Here is a 25,887-nt window from a genome sequence, read left to right as displayed (position 1 = left end):
CAGAAGGATTTTATTTACCTCTGAGCGTTCTGGTCATGTTTTTTTGCTTTCTCTTTCTTGTACTTTTCTTTCCCTTTCTACAGAGTCATATTTTCTCTAATAATTTGGACCATTTGTTTTTCCTAATGGCAAAGTTCTCTTCTGGGCACTGAGGCTGCAGCACATCTGACATGGGTGTGGAGCTGTACTCTGTACCCCTGTACTCTTGACAGTAAAGGAACCATCATAAATGCTTAAGGATGTCACTTAAAGATGGATGTGACATGACCAGAAATGCATTGTCTTCTCCCTATAGTGGAATCAAATGGTTAATTTGATCCCACTGTAAATTCAAGAAAGTAGAAGTTTGAAAGGTTACACACCAACAGTAAATAGGTTGATTTCTGCTGGTCCTTGGGAGAAAATAATGCATGACCCAAATATAGTATTGTTTTGTGCGAAGAATAGCATATCTTGTGACTAGCTTTCTTCTACAATAGCTGTTCAGTGACTAAATTTTATGAGGCAAGCAAACCATTATGCATACAAATAAAATTCAGTAACAGCTTAGACAAGGCTCTACACTGCCCATGTGTGAATAAAACCAAGATATTATGTGTAACATTTGTTACAAGCATATTTTAATAACCAATGTGTTTATTGGGATGGAAGAAAGAGGAAGCATATGTTTTGTTCTGTATAAGTGATAGATTGAACTAGTTTGGACTTCTAAAAAGTTTCTTGAGTTCCCATGGTAAAATTAATATTTATAGAAAATATACGTATTCAGGAGTAAAATAGCCCCAAAGTAAATAAAAGACTTCCATCTTCTCTGGGCAGATTCTCAGAGACTTCAAATCTTGTCATAAACTAATACAACCCTTATAATTAATTTATAAAATTAAAGTTTTTTGTTTGTTTTGTTTTGTTTTGTTTTTAATTGGGGCATAGTTGCTTCACAGTGTTGTGCCAGTTTCTGCTGGACCGTGAAGTGAATCAGCCATACGTATACACATATCCCCAGTTTACAAAATCACAGCTCAGTCTTCACACGTGTACCCAGCCATGGATATGACGGTTGGATACAGAGGTACAATTTATCACTTATAATCCATCTTTGTAATTTTTTGTAACAGAGAACATCCTATATTTTAAAAGATGATGGCTTTGTTTTTATTATTCAAAATTCAGTTGTTGGTTTTTGTTTTGTTTTTCTTTTTTTTTGGTCAGTCATCAGTTGTTTAGATTTCCCTTTATATAAAATAAATGAAAATATTTTGTGATTTAATGACTATCAATCAGTGTTGCTTCCCAAGCTACAAAGCTGTTAAGGCTATCTCCATTATATTGCAAAAAGATGGGAATATTTAGGTGCTTTCAAAGCAACAGCTTGCAAGGAATCTCTCAGGAGATGCTCTATTCCATATGAACACATGCATGCCATTCATACATGTGCTTCCTAATTTCTATTTTCCTACCTTCTTTCTCTGCCTTCAGAACCCATCTCAGAATTTTCCCAGCCCCATCTGCTGCCCTAACTCTGGCCATTCCAAACACACCAGGCATTCTGATGTTCCCATAATTTTGTACTTATTCTTTCTTCGGCTCTAACCGCCCTTCTTCTCCTGTCTGCCTAGTTGATCTGCCTCCTAGCAATTATTTTGTGAAGCTTCCCTCACATGCCTCTCTTCCCTTAGTGAGCTAGCCAGTTCCCCAGTGTTCCCCCAGGTCACTGGTCACACTGCTACCCCAACGCTTGTGGCTTGTTTTATATTTTACTGAGACATAATTTACATACCACATTATATTAGTATCAAGTGTACAACAAAATGATTTGACATTTGTATGTATTGGGAAATGATCACCACAGTAAGTCCAGTTAACATCCATCCCCACACATAGTTAGAAATTTTTCTTCTCGGGATGAGAACTTTTAAGATCTACTCTTTTATCAACTTGCGAATACCCAATGCAGTATTATTAACTATAGTCCCCATGCTGTACGTTACTTCTCCATGACATATATTTCATTACTCGGCATTTGTACCTCTTGACCGCCTTCATCCATTTAGCCTACCCCCCACCTCTGGTGACCACCAGTCTGTTCTCTGTATCTGTGAGCTTGGGCCATTGGTGTTGCTGCTGTTCACATATAAGTGGCGTCACACAGTATTTGTCTTTCTCTGTCTGACTCATGTCACTTAGCATAATGCCCTGCGGTCCATCCATGTTGTGCAAATGGCAAGATTTTATTCCTTTTTATGGCTGGATAGTATTCCATTTTATATATAATGGTATATAAGATATATTTATATGTACACCACATTTTTTTAATGCATCCATTAATGGATACTTAGGTTGCTTCCTTGTCTTGCCTATTGTAAATAACGCTGCAGTGAACAGGGGGGCGCAGATATATTTGCAAGTTAGTGTTTTTGTTTTCTTCAAATAAATATACAGAAGTGGAGTTGCTGGATCATAGGGTAGCTCTATTTTTAATTTTTTGAGGACCTTCCATACTGCTTCCCATAGTAGCTGCACCAATTTCCATTCCCCCCAACAGTGCAGGATCCCTTTTCTTTACATCCTCACCAACACCTCTTATTTCTTGTCTGTTTGATGATAGTCATTCTAACAGGTGTGAGGTAATCTCTGATTGTGATTTGGATTTGCACCCTTGGCTCTTAATTTATCTATCTACACACCTGTCTTCCCACACCCTGGAAGCTCTTTGGGGGAGAGACATATAGTCAGTGGTCAATGTTTGTTGAATCAATGGATAGCAAACTAGTCTGTATTCCAAGCCACAACCCTTCTCCCACTGAAGGGCAGCCCCTGGTCTTTGCCTCCTGATCGTCTCTGCCTCCAGGCTGACCCACCCCCACCCTAATCCAGCTCAGTCACCAGAGTGACCATTCTAAATCTCAGATCTGATCATGTCCCTCCACCCTCCCGTACAGAATGAAGGTGACACACCAAGTGCTCCCTCCATAATCTCACACCTCACCCCATCATCTGCCACTCCCCTCCCTCACTTCATGGTCCCAAAATATCCAAGTACCAATGCAGTGGCTTCACACCCATGAAATGCTTTCTCTGTCCTCCATTCTATTCCCAGCGGTTGAGAAGCCTTCTTCCTCCCATTCCCAACTCTTCCCCAATCAACTCCTAATCATCCTTTTTGATTCTAAGATCCTAAGTGGTTTGCACGCCTGAGGTCTAATGAGGGCCCCTCATCTGGGCTCCGGGCACCCCTTTCTTACAGCACTGGCTACACGGGGTGGAAATCAGCAATTCATCAATTAGGCATCAGACTCTTGCCTTGTTCACCTCTGTATCCCTGGGGCCTGGCTCAGCACCTGCCCCATGTTTATGGGGAAGTATCTGATGAACAGAATTGTCCTGAGGCTCCGCAGGGCAGACCATGCCTTGTCTTTCTTTGAGTGCCTCATCCTTTCTTGTCTTTCTTCGGCCCTCAATAGCACCTATTTTCCCTGCAGGGGCTCAACCAGTGTTGGGGAGTAATTTAAGTAAATTAGACCTGGGTGGGGCAAGAGTGTGCCCTGCTTTCCCGTAGCTAGAAACTGGAATAATACCAATTGCTGTACCAGGGAAGCAATTTATTCTTTAAAAAAATTAGCCTTTTTTCTTTCATCACAGGAGTGCTCCCAATGACTTATTTAAACTGGATGATAGAATAAAAGATACAGAACGAGTAATTTTGAAATATCAACAAATTCACCTAACTAATGTGCCATGACAATAGGCAATTGGTGAGAGGAGTGGTATTGTATGTAAGTAGGAAAATAGCATGAAACTCAGTAAAAAGATAGATTTTCAGGTTATTAAATGGAGGACTAGACAGAAAAGGAAATGAGATGTGTAAGCTGGTGGTAATACAGTATTGGCCTGCATATAACTTAGATAAAATCTGATTTCGTGTTGGTGAGTTTCCATAATACTGACCTCTCTGCTTCCAAATCACATGTATTGGGGTAAGTTAAACACTAGTTTTTCCCCGCTCAACGCTGGGCTTGACAATTTTATCAGTAAATTTAAAAATAAAAAAGAAATGCCTCCCATCGGAGAGCTTTCTAATAGTTTGCAGCCAATCACAGTGTGCTGGCCAGACTTATTTCCTTCCCCTGCTTCAAGGGGTCCCTGTTCCCTCGGTGCAGATCTCATCAGTCATCCTGCAGAACCTGGACCCGGGCCCTCTGCAGAATCCACCTCTCTCTCCAGTGTCCTTCTAGAACACTCTCCAGGGCATCCACATGTGCGCATAGTCTCCCCTCTGTTCACCTGCATTGATGTGCAGGGTTTGCAAAGCCATCTGAATAGAACCTCACTTTTGACACTGCCCCCAGTGACCTCCAGGAACCACAGACCATGTAAATGCCCAAGTGGTCGACACCTCCTGAAGTCCCACCACAGTGAGGCTGCACGAAGGGAGAGCATGCCCCTCCTACACTGATGTCACACTCTGCCACCTAGCCTCAAAGGGACACATGGATCCATCCTTATCTGGGGAAAACAGCCCCTTCTGCTCCTGCCCATGCTGCTGTCTGCAGGAGCTTTGCTCTAGTCCATGGGGCTGGGCTGGGGATGCAAACCCCATAGCCCAACTCCATCTCCACCAACACAGCCCAAGGATGAAAAAAAATAAAAGCCCTCATTCACTGCCTCCTTATGTTTCAGCTCCCAAGTAACATCAAACCTGGAGCCTAAGCCCTCCACGCAGCCCCATCCCCACTCGATTCTCGGCATGTAATTTCCAGGGATGCTTTTGGTCCAAGAGGTCCAGGGAAGAGCCTTCATCCTTAGATGCTGCCATTGTTTTTATATCCTGGGATATTCCCAGAATTCCTTAGGGGAGTCTGCCTGGGCAGCTGAGAGGAATGCTTTAAGTGCAGACACTGACTCACACGAGGAACTGACCCATCAGGGATTATTCACGAACCCTCAGGACTGAGTCACCCATATTCAAGGCTCTGGTCAGTCAGTCCAGCGGGTGTGAGAGACTCTGAAGTGTGGTGCTGTGTTTTTAAAAAGATGAGGTTAAACAAATTTCCTCCAAAAATTTCACTCTTTTCTGTAAATTGAAGGGTCCAACTCCCACCAAGATCCCAGTCAGGCCTAGATATCTTTGACTCACTCCTTCATATGTTCATTCAATCCATGTTGACTGAGGGCCTGCTGGGTGCCTGGTGTTGTTGAAGAGCTGAAGATACAGCAGTGAACCAAAATCTACATTCTAGAGAGAGGGATGAAGAGAATACACAAATGACTAATGTAATATAAGACTCTACAAGTGCTGTGAAATACATGAGAAAACTAGATGGAGAGTGAAAGGGAATTTTTTTAAACTTTGTATTACGGAAAATTGCAAGCACATGTAAAAGTAGAAAAAATAGCATAATGAACCGTATATATCCACCACCTAGGTTCTACAGTGATCAACACCAGACCCTCTTCTATATCCCCACCCCTTCTCCCCACTGCACAGATTATTTCAGAATGAATCCCCGACATCGTATCATTTCCTTGTACATGTTTTGGCATGAATCTTTAAAAGAAAGGGAGTGCTTTTTAGATAAAGTAGTCAAGAAAGGTGTCTCTATGGAGGTGACCTGGGAGAAGAGAGGTGTGAATGAGAAAGGGTTGCAGATGTAGAAACAGCAAGTGTAAACACCCCAGGGTAGTTGAGGATCTGCAAAAAGCCCCATTGTGACTCCCCTCAAGGGAGTGAGGGGCAGAGGGGACGCAAACCTAAACAATAGTATGGCTAGAAGTTCCTGGAAGGAATAAAAATTATTATAGCAAAATTTGCATAGCGCTTACCGTATGCCAGGAACTCTTCTAGTATTTTGCATCTATTAACTCATGTATTTTTCACAGCATCCCCATCGTGTCGTTACTCCTATTATTATCCCCAGTTTACGAACACTGAAAATACTGAGACACAGAAGGTGTTTTAGTCCTTTCAGGCTGCTATAACAAAACACCACAGACTGGGTAGCTTAATAAACCAAAAATTTATTTCTCACAGTTCTGGAGGCTGGGAAGTCCAAGATCAAGGCACCAGCATGGTTGAGTTCTGTTGAGAGCCCTCTCCTGATTCACAGTGCTTTCTCACTGTGTCCTCATGTGGTGAAAGGGGCTAAAGATTTCTACAGGGTCTCTTTTCATAAGGGCACTAATCCCATTCGTGAGGGCTCCACCCCTGTGACTTAAGCACCTCCCAAAGGCCCCATCTCCTAATACCATCATCTTTGGGGGTTAAGATTTCAACATATGAATTGGAGGGAGGGGGTGCACAAACATTCAGACCTTAGCAGAAAGGTACAGCAAGTTACTGGCAGCTTCATGATTGGAACCCAGGCAATCTAGTTCCAGAATGCAAGCTCTTAATCCTTACCCTGTGCTGCTCCCCTTTCCCTTTTCAGATAGAATGGTTCATTCACTGCCAGTCACATTTCTGTGCAACTCTGAGCGAGCACAAGGTAGACAGAGACAGACTCAGAGCTGCCCTCCCAGGTCTCTTTGAACCCACCACCTCTTCTCTCACTGACCCCACCCCAGACTGCCACCCCCTCCAGGTCTGGATACTGCTCCCTGGACAGCTCATCTTTTCCTACCTCCCATCTCTTCCTACCAGATCCCTTTCCCTCTTTGACTATAAGCCCCCGGAGGGTAGGGAACATGTCACTCTGTCATTCACACCATCTCTCTCACAGTGTGCCCAAAACATAGTGGGTCCTGAATAAATGTTTGCAGGGTAAAGACTTTAATCAGTGAAAGGGAGTGACATTTGCCCTGTAGCCATAATTGTTCAAGTTCCACCCAGATCCCCTGGAATCCTTCTTTTCTGTAAGTTGCCCCTGTCTTGGGGGCCTTTCAAAAACCAGCACGAGCAGCTCTTCTTCCAAAGACTCCACTTTGTCCCAAGAGCAAAGAGCCAACCATACCCAGGGATTTGGGTCCCAAGCCTCTCCTCCACCCCACAGATGTGAACTGGGGCTGTCAGGTGTTGAGTGTGGACACCCAGCTTCCTTGCCTCGGGGGTGGGAACTCACACTCCAGAGCCCCTGCCAGATTGGAATTCCTCCCTTCCCCCTCCATCCTGTTTCTGGGAAACTCAACCTCAGACTTTAGGTCGTTTACAAAATTCCTCTGTTAGCCAGTGTAGCTGGGTGTTAATAGAAAGTTACTGGAGCATTAATAGAAAATTACTATACTTACAGTTTGCCACAAAATTAAAATAAATTAAATATAATTCATTTTGAGACTAGACTGAAATCAGTGTGACTTTACGTTGATGACTCGAAGGTATTTTAGGACATTGCAGTATCTGAGAGTCATCATGACACATCTCATGCACTCCAGTCTGAGACGTCTCAGCCATGGAAATGGAGACTTTTGGTTGGTAGAGAGTAGGATGGGCAGCATGTAGCACATTGCCATCTCTCCAGGGAAGTGGGCAGAGAGCAAGCAGCAAAGCTTGACTCAGTATTAAAACTCACAAAACTGAGACTTCTCCGGAGGTCCAGCGGTTAAGACTCCGCGATCCCACTGCAGGGGGCACGGGTTCGATCCCTGGTCGAGGAACTAAGATCCCGCATGCTGTGTAGTGCGGCCAAAAATAAACATTAAAATTAAAAAATAAAATAAAACTCACAAAACTGATTTCTGTGATGAGGGTTTCATAACACATAATAATCATGAGACCAAAGGGAAAAAACCTAGTAGGATAAAACACACATCGGGTGGGTCATTGAGATGAATGTGGCCGCCCTTCCAGAATTTGTCTACCAGTATTTCCTTGACCTTTAAGAGAAGTCTTGAGGGTAAGAAGTGGAAATACTAATTTGGTTAAAAGAGTCCCAGGGAACCAAGAAACACGTTTTGCAGTGTAAGAAAAGTCAAGGACCTAGCGTATGGAAATGAAGAGCCACGTTTGCCCTCCTGTTTCTAGGCAGCCACTGCAAGTCATTTCAGACCTTAAATGGGGAATGAATTGTGATGAATGTGTTCATGAGCATCCTCATTTGAAAACAAATGGCACCACAGTTCCAGAGTTTTAAATTGAAAAGTTAGTAGCAAAAAGAGCTGCTCCAAAATCCATACTCTATAAAATTCACATAACTCATAAGGAGAATGATAAAACTATAGATCATGAGCAGTTATGCTCCAAAGAAAGGTTTAAGCCGGCTGCATTCATAAGGTCCTCCTGGTACAAAGACATAGACGTAGAATATAACACTATAGCCAAAGTGCTGCGTCATGCTGCCATATTTTTGTAAGTAAGATTTATACTAATAGCATAATGTAATCAGCAAATTTTCATGAACAATATTGTGACTACTAAGGCTCAGATTCAAGAAACCTGAATTCTTTATCAGACTATAGAATGTGAGTCTTTCAGGGAAAGAGAAGACGGGGCAAGATTTGGATACCCCACCACATTATCTCTGGTGACATTTATGTGATGTCACACAGATGACACCATCTAAGAGTCCTCCTTGAAGAAACTGTATCAGAGTTTTTCTTTCCATCACCATTTAGTGTCCACAGATAATAAGGATGTGCATAGAGCACTATGGATTTGGGAATATGGATTTATTCTCATTATGAGATGACTACCCAATATCCCTATCAATACGTGAATGGAGAAATCAACCATTGCAAATCCCAAGGGAAATTTTTTTTATGAATCTACTTCCTGCATGCCTTCACTATCAAATTAACAACTGTGGGATAGACTCATTCACCATAGTTTGACGTGAGGCAGGAATTAAACTGCAAAATGGGTGTCCTTCTGGAACCCTAACAAATGTTGTAAACTAAGCATGAGATAAAACAGACCAGCAAATAAAAGGTCTTCTCTTGCTGTTCTGCCACCTACCTACCCTGGCCTCAGAATCAAAACACTGCTTTCTCTATAAATTTCTCTATACGTGATCAAATATGAGAGGCCAGCAGGTGAGGTCATGCTTTAACTGCTTCTTTCAGATGTCCTCCAGTCTGAAATATCTTTAAACCCCATATTTATCTTTTCAATTATACAACTCATCTCATCTAACAATCATATTACTTAGCTAATTGCTTTCTTCAAGCTACTGTTTTAAAATAAGCAAAATAAAATTAGAGAGTACAATTTAAAGTATAAAAATGGAGACTACAGTTACTGTGTTCACATTACTTCCAGAGTAAAAAGCTATTTGTGGAAGTGAGTTCTAATTCTGATAAATTAATCAGTTCAGAATCCTGCTGCACAATATGAACCGTGAGGGTAATAGCTAGCACTATTTTAGAACATGACATATGCCAAGTATTATTCCAACACTTTTTTGCACATGTTATCTCATTTAATTCTCATCATAATTCTGTGAACAGTGGTGCCCTGTTTACACCCATTTAACCTATGAGAGTATGAAGCCTTGTTTCCTTAAAGTCACAAGCCAAGGCAGTCTGGTTTCAGAGTGGATGCCCTCAACTGCATGAATGGATAGACCAGGCTCTGTGAGGTTTGAAGCCTTTGCTTACCGGTACAAAACTATTTTTGTTTTATTATCCTGTTATTTTTATTCTCTAAAATTCAGGGGGCTGTCTTAAGGAATTAGTGTTTCTATTAGTAGGTTTTTAGACTATCTGAGAATTATAGAACTATAGCTTGATGTATTCAAGGCCCAGAATCCATTTGGATGTGACAGGAGGACTCTCTGTCTGCAAATCCTGCTTTGAGAGCTACCACATTTATAAACAAGCGTGCACCAGAATGCAGCATGTCTTTCGCACTGGTCTGTTGCAGACACAAGGATGTAGCACAGTCAGACCTCATTTGGGCCATCCTTTGCTGGTTAGGTGCATTGGCAATGAAACATCTGAAGGCAGACACTTGGCAGTGTCTGCAAAATATCCAGTTGGTCCTAGAACGTTGACATGCTCATTATGTGCATTTATTGTGCCTGGGCTCCCCACTGTCCAAATCTCCCCTGAGTCTCCAATCAAGAAGAAGTATTGAGAGGAACACTGCTAATGTGACATGACTGGGGACAATACAGAGTGACATGACCCAAGGTGATGAAGAGAACACTTATGGTTTCCTGACCATCCCCTCCCCCGTCCCCGCCACGTATCTTAATGCATATTACATCCCTGCCTTGGCAGTCCCAGACAGAAAAGCCAAAAGATATTTAGGAAGCTGCATCCATCGGCAACACCAACGGTCCATCTGAAATGCTGTCAGCTTACAGATTGACTTGTACCTGCTCTCTGTATATACCACTCACTCCCTTGCCTTCACTTCCAACTCTGCTTCCAGGGGCCAGCAAGGCATCTCCCCAGAGCCCTACACCCTTCACAAAGACCTAGGGATGCAAGTAAGAGAGCCATCGAGTTGGCATTTGCTTCATTAAGAGAGAAAGGCTGCAAAAACAGGAACAGATTGGATTTCAATCTAGGACCGGGATATAGAGAGAGTAAACGTTAAAAAAATAAACAAAATCTGTACATCCATGGTCGCTGAAGCAATCTTCCAAAACAGTAGAAGTGTTCCCATTCCTGGCCCCATAACACAAAGGCCCAGAGCCTGATTTTAAGTAGCTGCTTTGTTTTATATTCAGAACAACAGTTTATCCTTTATATAATGCCTGAATTTATTGTGACTACATGGGACTATTGCTGAACAACACACTAGTGTCCTAAATGTTGGGAATTCTCATCTACACTATTGTATTGTATCCAGAGAGTAATTCCAAAATTACCTATGTGAATTTTTGATTGACCTAGATGTTAGGGAAATGTCTTCCAATTTTTAAAAATATTTTCTCTTCATTAAATAGGAAGCACTGTCTATCTTCTTTAGAAAACATTCTGTAGGTATTGATTTAAATGTTTCACTCAAAATTCATGGACAAAATTGCATATTCAACATTAAAACCAAATTGCACATAATTTAATCTTTCTTTGAGATTAAGAAGCTTATTTTGAGAGCTCCCTGAAATTCAGGAATTTCATTATGATTTCAGCTCATATTGCATGAAAAGAAATGTAAACATAGCAACTGGTACATGACCTGAGAATTGTGTACCTCTGGGCAGTGTCCATCCTGGCCATTTGGGGAAGGTATTCCTCAAGTGGTCTTCTCACTTTGGAAGTGAAAAAAAAGAACACACTATAAACTCTTTCACTTTAGGGAGTCAAGCCAAAAACAAGGAGAGTTTCCATTCAACATATACCATTACTTGCCTCCTATACACTGTACAAATATCCTCAGAAAACCAAGATCAAGGCCAACCTGAATTTTAAATCCCATGGTGGTAATCTGGGATAAGACAGGGTTTCTCTTTAGGCTAATGAATGAGAATTTTTTTTTCTCCTTAAAAAGAAAATCATTATTATCTTTTAGGAGAGAGATAAAGGCAAAAGACACATAATGTAATGAGATGAAAGTAGATTTTCATTGCTAAAAAAATGTGCTGGGTCAATGGAATTACTGTAGAACTAGTGCTGTGAAATTTCGTTGTAAAAGAATAAAGAAACCAATAAGATAAGGATATCACATTAATGGGGGGGAGAATTATTAAATTCTTGTCCTTTTTGATATTTCCTCTGACAATTAGTATTTCCATCCTTATCAGATGACATAAACTCTGGGCAAATTTCCAAAGGAATTAAGTAAATAAAATATGTTTTGAGAGGAAGAGGGAGGGAAAGAGGAAAAGAAAGAAAAAGACAAGAAACTGAGACAGTGAAGAGAAAGTAAAGAAGAAAGTTAAAAAAAAAAAAAAAAGAGGCATCTTTAAAAGAGCTTCTAGGACTTGAATTAAGTATGGCATTAATTTTTTTCTACCAAGTCTTAGTCTTGGCAGGTTTCTGCTAAATGCAGGAATTTCATGGATGTGGGAACTGGTGATGGAAAATGCATTATTATACACAACAATTGCTGTACTTGAGAGGAACTATATGGGAAAAAAATAACACCCTAGAATAAATACAAATGAAATTCATGTATCAAAACCATTACTGTGAAAATAGTTTAAATGTTTCTTGCATTTATATCTAGTCATTAACCTAAATGCAGATTTTAGTTCAAGCTACACTTCTGCCTCATGGTCAGAAGGCCTGAAAACCTGTGACGTGGAAAATTGGCAGGATAAAGAATATGGAATTGGCCTCCACGGAAAAACAAAATTTGGCAGCCATAACCTCCTCCTTGGGCGGCTTTCTCCACCCCCCATTCCCCCCCGGCAACCCTGCCACTATTCCCCTGTCAGATTCCTCCCTAGCTCACTCTTGTCCCAGCAAAGAGGCCAAGGGAAGGCCGTATACAAGCTAAAACAGCAAGCTGATGTCAACCTGACCATTCACCAGGGGACCTTTCTCCTTGACCTTGAATCCCATGGTTCAAGTGAGCCCGCCCAAAAAGTCCCAACCCTAGACTTAGCCTCTGAGAGCACAGAGGCTGGAGGTTTCTATTTCTCCTGACTTTGGTTTCCTTCATCCTTGGAGAAGGACGTGGGGTGAGGCGTCTGCCTTACCAGATATGAAACTGCAATTCACGATTGAAAATGATAAACTCATTTGCATAAATCCCTAAAATCTCTTCCTCTCCTCCACCCCTACTCCCATCCTGTTTTAATCCCACATTCAGTCTGGTTGCCTCAAGCAAAGAAGACCTTTTCTCCAAGTTTTTTTTAGTCTAGCAAACAAAACCCAGGGACTTCTCCAAAATTATTTCTCCACCTGGGAAGATCCTAAGGTCCCACCTCGCCCCTGGGGCCCACCTCCCTCCCTCCTGGGGCGACTCCCAAACCCAGGCTCCATTAAGCAGCCCAGTGTTGAAGGAGAATATTTCCCTTCCAGCCTCATTTCCAACCTTCCCCAAACCCTACAGCTTCAGAGGGAACGTTCCCCAGGCCCTTTGCATGAGCCATTTGGAGCGATAACTTTCCCCCCACAAGTGAATGTTGTTTCCATGTGCTGTGCGTGTCTTGGTGGTTTCACCCTGATCTTTTCTTTCTTTGCAGCTGGTTAATAATCCACTAGCAAGTCAGGCTGCAGCGGCTGCAGCAGCAGCAGCCATGGGCTCCATAGCAAGTTCACAGGCCTTTGGCAATGCCCTCTCCAGTCTGCAGGGGGTCACGGGTCAACTAGTTACTAATGCACAAGGACAGGTGAGTGGGAGATGGGAACAAGAGTGAATTTTTATGGCAGATTGAACTCGGAAAAGAAATGAATTTCTTTTGCATGACAGTGATATATAACCGCAGCCATTCAAGGCAAATAAATAATGTTGACCAGCAACGTCAAGAAGAAGAGAAGGGTTGGGAGGTGTTTCTCTAATTTAGAAGCAAGATTTTTTTCCTTACCCTAGAATGTCTACTAAGTTTTATTTTGGTTTTATTTCTATACGATGACTCATGTTATGACTTTAATTGAAGAAATTACTTTTCAGGATTGGGAGACTCTTTCTAAGAAAAATCAGTTACATTTTACAAGTAAGATTTCCATTTTGTGTTTTTTTATTTTTTGGAAACTTGGGTATTGGAGGAGACTGGTAAGTTTCCTTCCCTAATTGTGCTAAGATTTTTAAATTAGCCTTAAGAAAGCTATTTCTGGATGTATGGGGAGGTGATGGGAAACAATTCAGGATGTCCTGTAAAGGTAAAAAAGAAAAGGTGTGAGTTAGAGTTATCCCAAAACCGCCAGTCGCCGACGTGCCCAGCCTCTTGCTGATTCTCACTAGACCTCAGCGGTCTCTTGTGTGCTTGTAGATTTACTTCAGCCTGCTAGGGCTAGTAAACCTTGCTCATGTCACCATCAGGCACGTCTGTTCCCTCACACTGCTCATGTGCCCGCATCGCGACCACCAAGATGCTGACGGGGCTTCTTGATGAAGGTGGTCCCTCTTCAAGACCCCAGTAAACCTGAAAGCTGCATGCGGAGCCAAAGAGGTTGAAGCTGATGGTGTCAGGGGTGCCCTCCATTCAAAGGCCTGACACAGAGCCCAGCCTCGCTGGGTAGGGCACCTGGTTCTCAAATGTTGCTGTTTCTGAGGACGAAACACAAGAGAGAAGGAGCTTGCAACCTTGCCGAGATTTTTCCTCCCAGGGTTATTTACCCAGCAGTGAGGTTACTCCTCTATGCTTGGCCTGCTCTGGGGGAACAGGAATTGAGGGGTCTTGAACCTTGTTTTATTTTACATAAAGAGTAAACAGAGATGCATTATAAGCTAAACCAGCTCCATCCACATCCCAGGGGGAAAAAAAAAAGCTGACCTTGTTATATTTCCTGGGCGGGTGCAGGATTGTCCCATCAGAACCCCTGAGGCCTGAACGATGGAGCTTGTCAAAGAGCGGCCCCAGGTAATGAATCATCTTATCACAGGTGCACACCACACATATTACAGGAGGGATGTATGAACACCGTGCCCTCCACGGTCACCTTTCAATGTCAGCTTTAACCCTTGTTCCAATCCCTTTTCATCAAAGGATCATTTTATGCAGCCGGCTCTAAATGGAGGCTCTCAAAAGCCTATTAAGATTTCTGGAGGGATGGGGTATTGGTGTGGAGGAAAAGTTGGTTATAATATCTGTAAGTCATACTCAGACCAGGTCTGTCCTGGTAGCTGCTTCCTGGAATTGTGCCCAAAATAGAACACCCTGTTTCCTTCCTGCCAGGCAGCCGACCCTTGAAATGTAAATTTTAAGAGTTCAAGATAGACAGCATAACCACTGATGTGTATTTCCCTCTGATTTTTCTTGTTTCCATGTCCAAGTAAAATGTACCACTATGCCCCACCTCTTGAGTATTTGTGATGAAGAAAATGCTTTATTGTTTAGAAGGAATTATTAGTTTATTCTTCTGATGATGTAATGGCTGATCATTTTTGCCGGTTACAAATCCACCTCCTTCTCAGGGGCTAGAGTTACAACCTCTGCTTTGTGTGGCCTTGGCCAGCCCCCATCCCAGGGGCTCCCAGCCCACAAGTACCCCTAAGGAAATGGGCTTCAAAGTTGCTTGATTGGCAACTCTGCATAAATTAAGAGTTGATTTTAACCTTAATTTTTCTATTTTAGAAACTGTGTTACAATAGTTGATTTGATATGGTACACAAACCTCCTAAAGTAAAACAAACTTACAGAGAAATCAATCATGGCCACTTATAAAGTCTTGTCTGAGAGTTTTAGACACGTCCCAATGGCATCATGTCCCCTTCCTAGTGCAAGAAGAGACCAAGATGCTCCCATTTCCAAAGTAGAGGAATTGGCCACATTGATGCAGCACTATAGGTTTTTTTAAATCTTTGTAATATAAACACCATCATCTTCCCAGAAAAAGGTGCATGCCCTGCACCTCTTGGCACAAAGATACCTATTTGAGCCTTACAAAGTAGTCAAATTATACCCCCCAAAAGGCAAATATTATTTGGGCTGTGTGTGTGTGTGTGTGTGTGTACTCCTTTGGCTTGTGTTAATGTGGTACAAAAGGTAAGAATACATTGGAATCAGGTTAATGCAATCGCCGTGTTCAAAATACCATGTAAACTAGCATTACTACATGCAGCCCATTTTCAATTCCTTAAAAATCTCCATGGAGCTTTCCCAGAAAAGATACAAAGAGAAAACTCTAAATATATTTAGAGATTCTTTCATTTGAGTTCTTGACATCAACTATTTTTTTTTAATTTGAAAGTTCACCTGGGAGTAGTAACATTAAAATCTAAACCTAAGTTAAAAAAGCATGTTTCACTCCACTGATAATTTGCTGCGGTAGGTCTGTTGATTGCAAGCAGGGGCATTTTGTTATCAGTAAGGCCCTGATCCTTGCTCCCCACTGCTAAGATTCTCTCTGCTCCCTGGAAACCGAAGTGGGATTACTCAGTAGTTAAGAGCCCTGACTGATTTCAGACCTGCCTGGGAGTGGGTTTAGGCTCCACCTCTTTTTGGTCTTATGACATTAGGGCAATGACTTAACCTTCCTAAACCAGGGCCTCATCTTCAAAACTCTAACACAATCCCTATGAGGCAGACTGAGCTAGTGGCTCACGCTCGGAGGGCAGGTGGTCCTAGGTCTGCCTCCTTGGCTGGGCAGATGCCCGCACGGGGAGACATGCCCGGATCTTCCTTCAAGCTCTAGGGCCTTAGACTCTCAACAAGAAATCCTACCACCTGGGACTGTAGTTTTGCTTCCTTGTCTTGGAATCTATGTTTCCATTTACTGGATCTCAGTAAATTTCTATATAGTTAAGGATTTTTTTATGTTCTTTTTTTCCGACTAGTAGTTATGAGCAAATATGGAGGAAAAACTTCAGACATTTTGTACCCTTCTAACCCTGCCATTCATTTGCAGTTAATTCAGAAGTCAGACACTGGTCCGAAGAGTGAATAATTCTAACAAAATAATACATTCTAAAGTCACAAAGCACGTATCTTAACCCAGGGATGTTAAAGTATTTTAAAATTATATCACACGCAGCTTCACTCTGAGGTGGGAAGGTACCAAGTGTTCTAATGGTAATTAGTGATAATGAAATTGATAATGGCTATCGCAGTGCTGAGAAGAACATTTTGGTTCTCCTTGCTCACTGAATCAGGAACTCACGCGGGTGTGGAAGCTAGGCAATGGCATGAGCGCTAGCTATAGACTCATTTGAATCCAAAGTCAGACAATAACTAGTTCTGTGACCTTAGGCAAATTACCTGAGCTCTCTGAGCCTCGGTTTCATTATAAAATAAAAATAATCAAAACTAAGCCCCTAGATTATGAAGATTATATGAGATGTGTGGGAAAAAAACCCTACCATAGCACCTGAGTACACCATCAAAGACTCAATAAATGATTATCCTAATTATCATCATTGTCATCATCATGGTTTAGAGTTTGTCTAGTATTTTCTGGAAACCTTTCTTTGGTTTGGATATACAGCAGAGGCAGTACAGTCTACAGGCAAAGAGAATGAGCTCTGGAACCAGACTGACATTCACCAGTTGTGAGACCTTGGGCAATTGACTTCCCTTCTCTGTGCCTCAATTTCTGCATCCGAAAAATGGGGATTATTATGGCACCAGCTTCTAGGCCTAAAGGGCTTAGAACAGGGTCAGGCACATAGTCATCATTCAATAATACCATCACTCAATAAATGGTACCTGTTATTATTAATCAAGAAGCTATGTGTTTTCGGTTTATAACTGTGCACACAAACCTGCTGTGTGTGAGGAGTTTGAGAACGTGAGAATCTTAATAGTAGGACATTAATTTCCGTTAGGGAAATCTCATCCTTACCCTGGATAGTTCAATAGGGTTGTGTGTGTGTGTTCCTAACACTTATTCAGTGGGTATGTTCAGGATTTGGCAAGTAGATTTACCATCGATTTGTTTAGCTATAGAATTGGCTTCCCTCGAGCCCCCGGCAGTATCTCCTTGTTGGCGTTATTGCAGAAAAGTAAAAGCAAATGAAATTTTATTTTAACCTGGGGCAAAAGAAAGCATTTTACATTTTAACTGAAGCTCAGAATGTTTCCTGATGAAATTAGTTCTCAACCACTGTGAAATTTTCGTAAGTGGCAGGCAGCAAGTCAAAAACCCTCCCTTCAGTCTTTAAAGAGCCAGTCAAGTGAAAAAGAAAAAAATCAACTAAACAACATTACATATATATATATGTAATATATATTCTTTTTATATATAAAAAGAAGAAAAAAAATTAAAAGGACTTACCCATTCAGGTTACCCAAGAATACACACAGCATGATATGAATAAACGATGGCTGAGCACAGCTGGTTTGGCCAGAAGGAAGGATGTGTTGTAGGATAGGGGCTGTTTCCTAAATGACCACAAGGCCATGATTAAAGTAAAACAATCTGCTGATCCTAGCAGTAGCCTTGGCTGGAGAGGTGGATGGAGAGGTAGGACCACCACCAGTGCCAAGTGGAAGACCATGCCAATATCATAACTTTCCAAAGTGGTGAGAAATACATGTCTTAGAATGGAAGAAACTTGATGCTGACATTGGGATGTCCCTCAGAATTAGAATAATAATAAGCTCAATAGCATCTCTAGAAGGCAATAGAGTAGCTAAGAACATAGGCTTTAAAGGACACAGGTCTGATGGGAACACATTTCTAGCTCAGTGGCCTTGGATAAGTTCTAGAACTTTCCTGGGCCTCCGTTTCCTCATCAGCAAAGTGGGAGTGATAAGACTCCTCACATACTTCTATTGTGGGGTTAGACGTGATAATAGCAGGAAGGGTGCTTAGCACAGTGCCTGATAGCTCTTAAGCATTTAGTAAATTACATTAATTGATCCATAAATTAATGCCATAGCTATTTTTTTAGGATGAAGAAGCAGCAGTTGACCTTGAACTCTGGCTTGCTAACACATAGCTAACACATAACAATCACTCAACACATAATTTTAAATAGAAAGATGAGAATCTTTTAGAGAGAATCACTACAAAATGAAGGAAGATAAAGTTATAATAAATGCAAATCTTAGCCAAAAGATTGAGATATAATGATCTTATGTGTCCATTGAGCCCCTCTGTGGGCTTGATTAGGTCTGTCTGTGCAGGAGAACTAACAAAGCCACAGCTGCCCACATTAGTAAAACTAATTTTAAACTTTATGCAAAGGAGATGAAGTGTGCAGCTTTGACAGTGGGACTCGAACCAGTGCATTAGGCGCATCCAGCTAAAGCCAGTTGACTAGAAATTTAGGGAGTTTCACAGGTACTCTTGTATTTCATTTTTTATAATGAGACACATTAAATGTATAGACAAAAGATAATTTCTTACATAAAAGATAGCACAAAAGACATCCTTGTTCAGCCACCTAGATATTAACATTTTCCATACAAGCTTCAGTTCTTTTGCTTATTTTTACTTTATTTTATTTTATTTTTATTTTATTTTATTTATGGCCGCGCCACACCGCATAGGGGAACTTAGTTCCCCAACCAGGGATCAAACCCACAGACCCTGCAGTGGAAGCACGGAGTCTTAACCACTGGACCTCAAGGGAAGTCCCTATTGCTTATTTTTAAAAGAAATGAAACATTACTGATAACAGCTAAGACCTTAAAACGCCTTCCATTCCTCTCTTTCCCTTCCCCAGGTGATTACTATGATAAAAGTGGTGATTCCTTTCGTGCAAGTTTTGCATTTTTACTACAAAATATTGATTTTTTTAAAGCTACAAGATCCTACTACAGAATACCATTTTAATACAAAAATAGAATATATTATTTAGATATTTTGCATAAATAAGAATCAATTTGTTGAAAATTCAGAGTCGGTATCTAAAAATTCAGAGTTGGCATCTGTATATTTCCCCCCCCCCCAGATACTATGAACAGAGCAATCTATGTATGTAATAAGCTCAACGAATGGGTTTGGCCATATTTTCTAAACCAAAATTCAAAACGGTCTGACAAAAGATTTTATTTTCTCATATCCAATCACTATGTTGTGCACCTGGAACCTACAGTGTTGTAGGCAATTATACTTCAATTAAAAAAAAAAAAGATTTTATTTTTGGCAAATATTATATGAAGTTTTCTAAAGGTGTAAAAATTCAATCACATTAGTGAAATACATATCAACTAGCATTGTTTAATAGAATAACATTTTTTCAATCCGCTCATTCTAGAGATTGGGAAATCTATGTTTATGGGGTTAGTAACATTATACGAATTTTACCCTGGCTTTACCCAAGTAATAAAGATAAAACAATGACCCCAATAAACCACCTCAGTCTTAACACTAACATATCAAATTTCCCCTTTGAGCCCAGTTAAGAGCTCTGTCTCCTCATTTCAGGAGAGGCCATTGCATTAAAGCAGTGTGTCCTTAAGTGTGCCCCTCAAGACTCCGCGCAAAAGGGGGTTCCCGGTGAGACGCGGGGAGGCGCAGCAGCTGATGAATATGCATGAGGCCAGGCAGGGGGCCCGCCCCACCGACCCGACGCGCCCCAAACACCTTTAACTTTTTTAACCCCGCTTTTCCCAAACTCCGTGTCCACCCGCCATCTCGTAGAATTTACACTTTGGGAAATGCTGCAGGAGGTGACTTACACGCATCTCTCTCCACGTCTTTGAATGTGAAACAATGACTTCAATCAAAAAGGAACCACCTCCAAGGAAGCTTCTGCTCCGCCACGGGGGGTTCGCGGTGATTTCTGCGCTGCTTTTTTTTTTTTTTTTAACATCTTTATTGGAGTATAATTGCTTTACAATAGTGTGTTAGTTTCTGCTTTATAACAAAGTGAATCAGTTATACATATACATATGTCCCCATAGCTCTTCCCTCTTGTGTCTCCCTCCCTCCCATCCTCCCTATCCCACCCCTCTAGGTGGTCACAAAGCACCGAGTTGATCTCCCTGTGCTATGCGGCTGCTTCCCACTAGCTATCTATTTTACCTTTGGTAGTGTATATATGTCCATGCCACTCTCTCACCCTGTCACAGCTTACCCTTCCTCCTCCCCATATCCTCAAGTCCATTCTCTAGTAGGTCTGTGTCTTTATTCCCCTCTTGCCACTAGGTTCTTCATGACCTTATTTTTTTTTTCCTTAGATTCCATGTATATGTGTTAGCATACTGTATTTGTTTTTCTCTTTCTGACTTACTTCACTCTGTATGACAGACTCTAACTCCGAGTGCACACACCTGCATTGCACGTTTGCGGAAAGAAGGGATCACACACTGCTCGGAAGAACTCCCAGGGGCTGCAATCCGAACACCGAGGGCAGACAGAGAAACGTGAGGCGGCCCCCAGACCCCCCGCTGCGGTGCGCTGTCTGGAGTTTTGTCACCTGCAGTGACCAGGCAGGGGTAGGGGGAAGGGGTCCTCGCAGGAGATGGGTTTGATGGGAGGCCTTGCTTCTGCAGTGGCTCAGCTGCTGACACATGGGACCTAATCAGGTCTCAGAGCCGGTCAGGGCCATCAGCACAAGCGCGGCTCTGTCCCTCATTGTGACAGTGAATTGTTCAGCCCAACCTTTGCTGCCGGGCGAAAGGTAGCCCCTCTCTCCCTCTCTGGCCCCCTCCTTACCACCTGCATTTCTGAAATGAAAGGGTTAATCCCATTAGTGTCATCAGTCCAAACAGCCAGCTTAAGAGGAGATATGTGTATATGTAGAGCTGAATCACTTTGCTATACAGTAGAAATTAACACAACATTGTAAAGCAACTACACTCCAATAAAAATTAATTAAAAAAAAAAAGAGCTGGAAAATTAAGTACCCTCAGAAATCTTTCTTTCTGCCTTCCTCCCCCAGCAAAACTCAGCAGGGCAGTCTGTCCTGTACAGTTAAAGGAGTGGGCAGAAACAGAATGAAAAATCCAGTTTGGGGGTTTCACCTCTGAGGACTGAGCCAGAGAGAACCAAGGTCTCCCTCATCTAGAGCAGAGCTTTGAATTGTTGTGCTGACACATTTTTTTCTCTGGCCACTGCATTTTTTTAAAAAATTCTTCCTCCATGAGCATTTCATTTGCCTGGAAATAGGGAAATGTGTTCTTGTGTAGACACCTGGCCTCAGACAGTTGGACAACCCTTCTGGCTAAAAATAGGAAAGGGGCCAATTAACTAAGGAAGTAACCTAATTAACAGTTGCAATTCTGGACAGGCTGTAAGTTAAAAGATTCCAAGCTCCCTCAAAGCTAGTCTGCCTTCTTGAATCTTTGTTTCACTAGCATAGTTTACATTCCAATTAGTGCAAACTTATGGCAAAATAATATCACTAACTAATGTTCATGGAATTTATTTCAGTGTGCAAAACTCTTTAACCATCTTATGTCTTAGAGCAGTGCTAGGTTTAAGCTGAATGTTCGCTTAGGCTAAGTGACTTCTAGAAAAGAATAATGGAAATAATAGCTCCCACGCACTGAGGCTTCACCATGGGGCGGGTGTCATCTGTGGTCCCACTGGGCACTTTACCACCAGTTTGATGATCCCAGCTATGCAGATGAGCAAACTCTTGGGAGAGTTAAGGCAGCTCCCTGGGATGGTACTATTTTTTTTGGCCATGCCACTCGGCGTGCGCCCCCTGCAAGGGAAGCAGAGTCCCAACCACTGGACTGCCAGGGAAGTGCCCCTGGGATGATACCTTTTAGTAAGTGGCAGAACTGAAATGCGAGCCCAAAGTCCACACCCATCCTCCCGCACCTCCGTCACTTTCTGAGGTTCGTTTTCTAGATGCTCCATAGATTCGTCACAAATCCAGAAGCTTCACCGTTCCATCTACAAACAGGAACTGTAATTCTTGCCCTATCAGCCTCAGAAATTTCTCTTGAAGGTATATAAATCCTCACACACTGGAAAACTGTAAAGAGCTATAAATCTTGCCAAAATAAATATAGAGTATTTTAATCGATATTCTCACCATTATTATTTTTGCTGATCAGAGGAACTAGAGAAGTACTTGCAAGGAAGTCTCTAAAGCAATGAGATGATCTTGAAAAGTTGACCTCAGATCTCTGCTTCATCTTGCCAGAGAAAATCAGCAGCAAGGGGTTAGGGTCTGAGGGACTGTAGGGCCCCTGCCTTCCAGCAAGGCATCCTAGCCATGAGGACAACTATGAAGTATGAAGAAAGAAGTCTGTGCTTTATATGGGCGCTCACCAAAGTGAGCCTTTCAGAGCTAAGGAGGAAATGCTATCCCAGTGAATCCTTGACTGGTGCTTTTTGTGGTATGACACAGCAAGATGATTTTAGAATTGATTAAGCTCCCAAAGTGGCAAGGCCCTATACATTGCTAGATCTTTCCCTTTGGAAGCTGCCCCTCTAATGAGGTAAACCCTTGGTAAGAAAAAGAGAAATATCTAATTCTGTATTGTGAGTCTAAGAAACGACTGATCTTAGGTTACACCATCAATTTAATAACAGCTTTTTTTGTAATGGAAGAAAATATTAGCACATTAAACAGATACATCAGTTGTTAAGGGCAGCCTAATTTCACCAATATTACAAATGCAAACTATGTGGGGGTCTTATAATTGAGGAAATGTTATTTATTTGATAAATCACTTTAACCAAATCCAGTATCAGAAAGACTGTGCAATAGGCTATTGATGATGGCTCTCTTTTTAGTAGTTTTTAGTAAAAAGTCAGGGAAGGAAGTAGAAGCTATTTATGTCTCAGTTTTTCCAACTAAAGAATGAAAATTAAACTTGATTTGGGTCGGGGGCAAGGAAAGAGAGGAAGTGCTGAATTTTGACTTAGCATCTCTAGAGCAATATCAGCTCTTTCTGCAGACAATTTTTATGGTTAAGCAGAGAGGTGAAAACATCAAATTCACACATGAGATGCAGTCAACTTCCCAATAAATGTTCATTGTACCATTTACTACACCATAAGCCCAGTAATGCACCCAACTTTCTTGTTGGCCCACAAGTTGTTGACATGATGCATTCTTCTTAAAGGTGTAGGCATCACAGCATCAATTTACAGGCCAATAAGAGCGAAATGAGAAATAGATCAGAGATAGGTAGCAATGGAAAAGTCACAACTCAGAAAAGTGAGAGGAGCCAGGTTCAAGTTCAAATGTACAGAAGTAAGCCTTCGCACTATCCAATTGAATATAATGCATTATCCATAGAACATTGCTCCAAATTGCTGTTCATCTCACCACCTAACACTTTCCACCTTGTAAAAATAACAATCTAAGTAGATCCCAAGAAGATGTCACAAGGTGAAGAGTTTAGAATACAACAGTAAACTCAAGATGTGATACAGCTTTATACATACAAATAAACGGCATCGATCAAGCAGCACGCAGACACACAAAGAAAAACACACTACACACCCCTGATCTGACACTTGTCACTAGATAGTCAAAATAAGCCAGTCTCAGGGTAACAGAGACAGAACATGCAAATGTCTGTGTGCTCACATGGAAGCCAGCCCACGGTAAAGAGCACAGGCTTTCAAATTAGACTCCATCCCCAAGCAGCTCTGCAACTCCAGGCAAGGCACCTAGTCTCACTCGGCCGTGGTTTTCTCTTCCTTTTGCAATGACAACAATGTCACCTGCTCGGGGTTGTTGGGGTATTTAACAATAATAAATTTAATCAGTTGCTGCCATTTATTGAGCACTTTCTACACGCCCAAGAGTGATTAGTATTCAATATTTTTTTCTTTTTTTTAATTCAACTATAGTTGATTTACAATGTTGTGTTAGTTTCAGGTGTACAGCAAAGTGATTCAGTTGTACACATACGCATTCTTTTTCAGATTCTTTTCCCTTGTTAAGTATCACTAGATATTGAGTAGAGTTCCCTGTGCTACAGTAGGTCCTTGTTGGTTATCTATTTTATATATAGTAGTGTGTATCTGTTAATCCCAACCTCCTAACTTATCCCTCACCCTCCCCTTTCCCCTTTGGTAACCATAAGTTTGTTTTCTATGTCTGTGGGTCTATTTCTGGTTTTTTAGAATTTGTGTTTATTTATTTAATGTCTTAGGCGGCGCCATGCGCAGCTTGCGGGATCTTAGTTCCCCGACCAGAGATCGAACCTGTGCCCCCTGCATTGGGAGCACAGAGTCTTAACCACTAGACCACTAGGGAAGTCCCTGTTTTGTATATAAGTTAATTGGTATCTTTTTTTTTAGCATTCAGTATATTGTTTCATTTCATTATGACCACAACCACGGAATATGGTTTATCCCCATTGTACAGATTAAGAAACTTCCAAGATCACCCAGCTGGAAATGTCAGGATTCAAACCCAGTGTTGTCTGATATCAGAGATCACTCTTATTCACTGTGCTCTAATAATAATTGAAAACTTTTTGTTTTGTTCCCTGATGTATCCCAGTGGCTAAAAGAGCACATAGTAAGCATAAACATAGTAATATAATCTGTGGACTGAATGAATATAGAGTATTTCATATAAGCTAATACACTATTCATAAGCATGCTGCATAAATTCATCATTTTGTTTCATTCCCACAATGATCTTGCACTATTATCTCTAATTTACAGCTGAGGAAATAGAGGTTCAGAAAAGTTAACCAGCTTCCCAGGGCCACAGAGTTAGAAAAAAAGTGAAAGAGCCTGGATTTGAGCCCAGATCTGGCTGCTTCAAAGCACTGCTTTCCTCTGAGGGCAGCTGCTCTCAGCATCACATGTCTAAGTGCCCACTATCCTCCCTGCCGCATAGTCGTCATTCCATAAATATCATGCTCTCCCCACCTGGATATATTTTAATCTACTTAGGGTGGCTGATCCAAAGTAGGGTCTATTTAGTATATCGAAGTTTTATATGCAAATGCTTTTAAGCATAATGCCATCTAGCATTACTGTATCTAATGAAAACGGCGTTGGTCTATTTTACTTTCTTCAGTTTTTGAAACTACTATACTAACATTTCAGGCTTGTTGTCAGGAGGAAAAGCAATAAAGGATGTGAAATCTTGGCACAGTGCCAGGTACATAGCGCATTACCAGGCAAACCCTGCCTTTCCTTTGCTCTCTTGACCACCTGGGTTTTGAAACCCGTGGTCGCCCCAGCATGCAGAGAGGGCCAGTTTGATGATTTTCAGTCCGCTGCTCACACTATTAGTAACAGGGTAAGCAGACCACTTGTTTTCTCCAGATTATCAGCCACAGAAGGCTAAGTGATGTCTAGCTTGCCTCTATATCATGACTACGTGGCTGAGGACGTGACAGCATCCACTTTTCCTTATAACAAAGTGTTGTACTTTATTTAATCAAAAAGCAGGGCCACAGGGGTTTTACCTGCAAGGTTCATTAAACTACTGTTGATTTCCTCTGATGCTCTAGAATAAAAACATTTCAATCCACCTTCAGTAAATCTCCAGGTGATGTTAGCAAGCTCTCCCAGACAACCATAAGGAAGAGATTTAGTGATATGTACAGCTAGGAAAACAAAAATTTGTTTTAAATT

At 41.5% G+C, this 25,887-nt stretch overlaps 1 protein-coding gene across 2 annotated transcripts in view; it reads left to right on the top strand.

Moving 5' to 3' along the window:
- POU6F2 (POU class 6 homeobox 2) overlaps window positions 1–25,887 on the top strand; it is a 456,556-nt gene that overhangs the window by 391,402 nt on the left and 39,267 nt on the right. For both annotated transcript variants that reach the window (XM_061197578.1, XM_061197579.1), the window contains one exon: window positions 13,011–13,157. In XM_061197578.1, coding sequence (XP_061053561.1) covers window positions 13,011–13,157 — 147 coding nt within the window. The remainder of the gene's footprint in view (window positions 1–13,010; window positions 13,158–25,887) is intronic.

The sequence above is a fragment of the Eubalaena glacialis genome, chromosome 8 (assembly GCF_028564815.1).
Source record: "Eubalaena glacialis isolate mEubGla1 chromosome 8, mEubGla1.1.hap2.+ XY, whole genome shotgun sequence".
NCBI classification, from domain to species: Eukaryota; Metazoa; Chordata; class Mammalia; order Artiodactyla; family Balaenidae; genus Eubalaena; species Eubalaena glacialis.
Note: the sequence above shows the minus strand (reverse complement) of the source record. Positions and strands in the feature narration are given on the sequence as shown.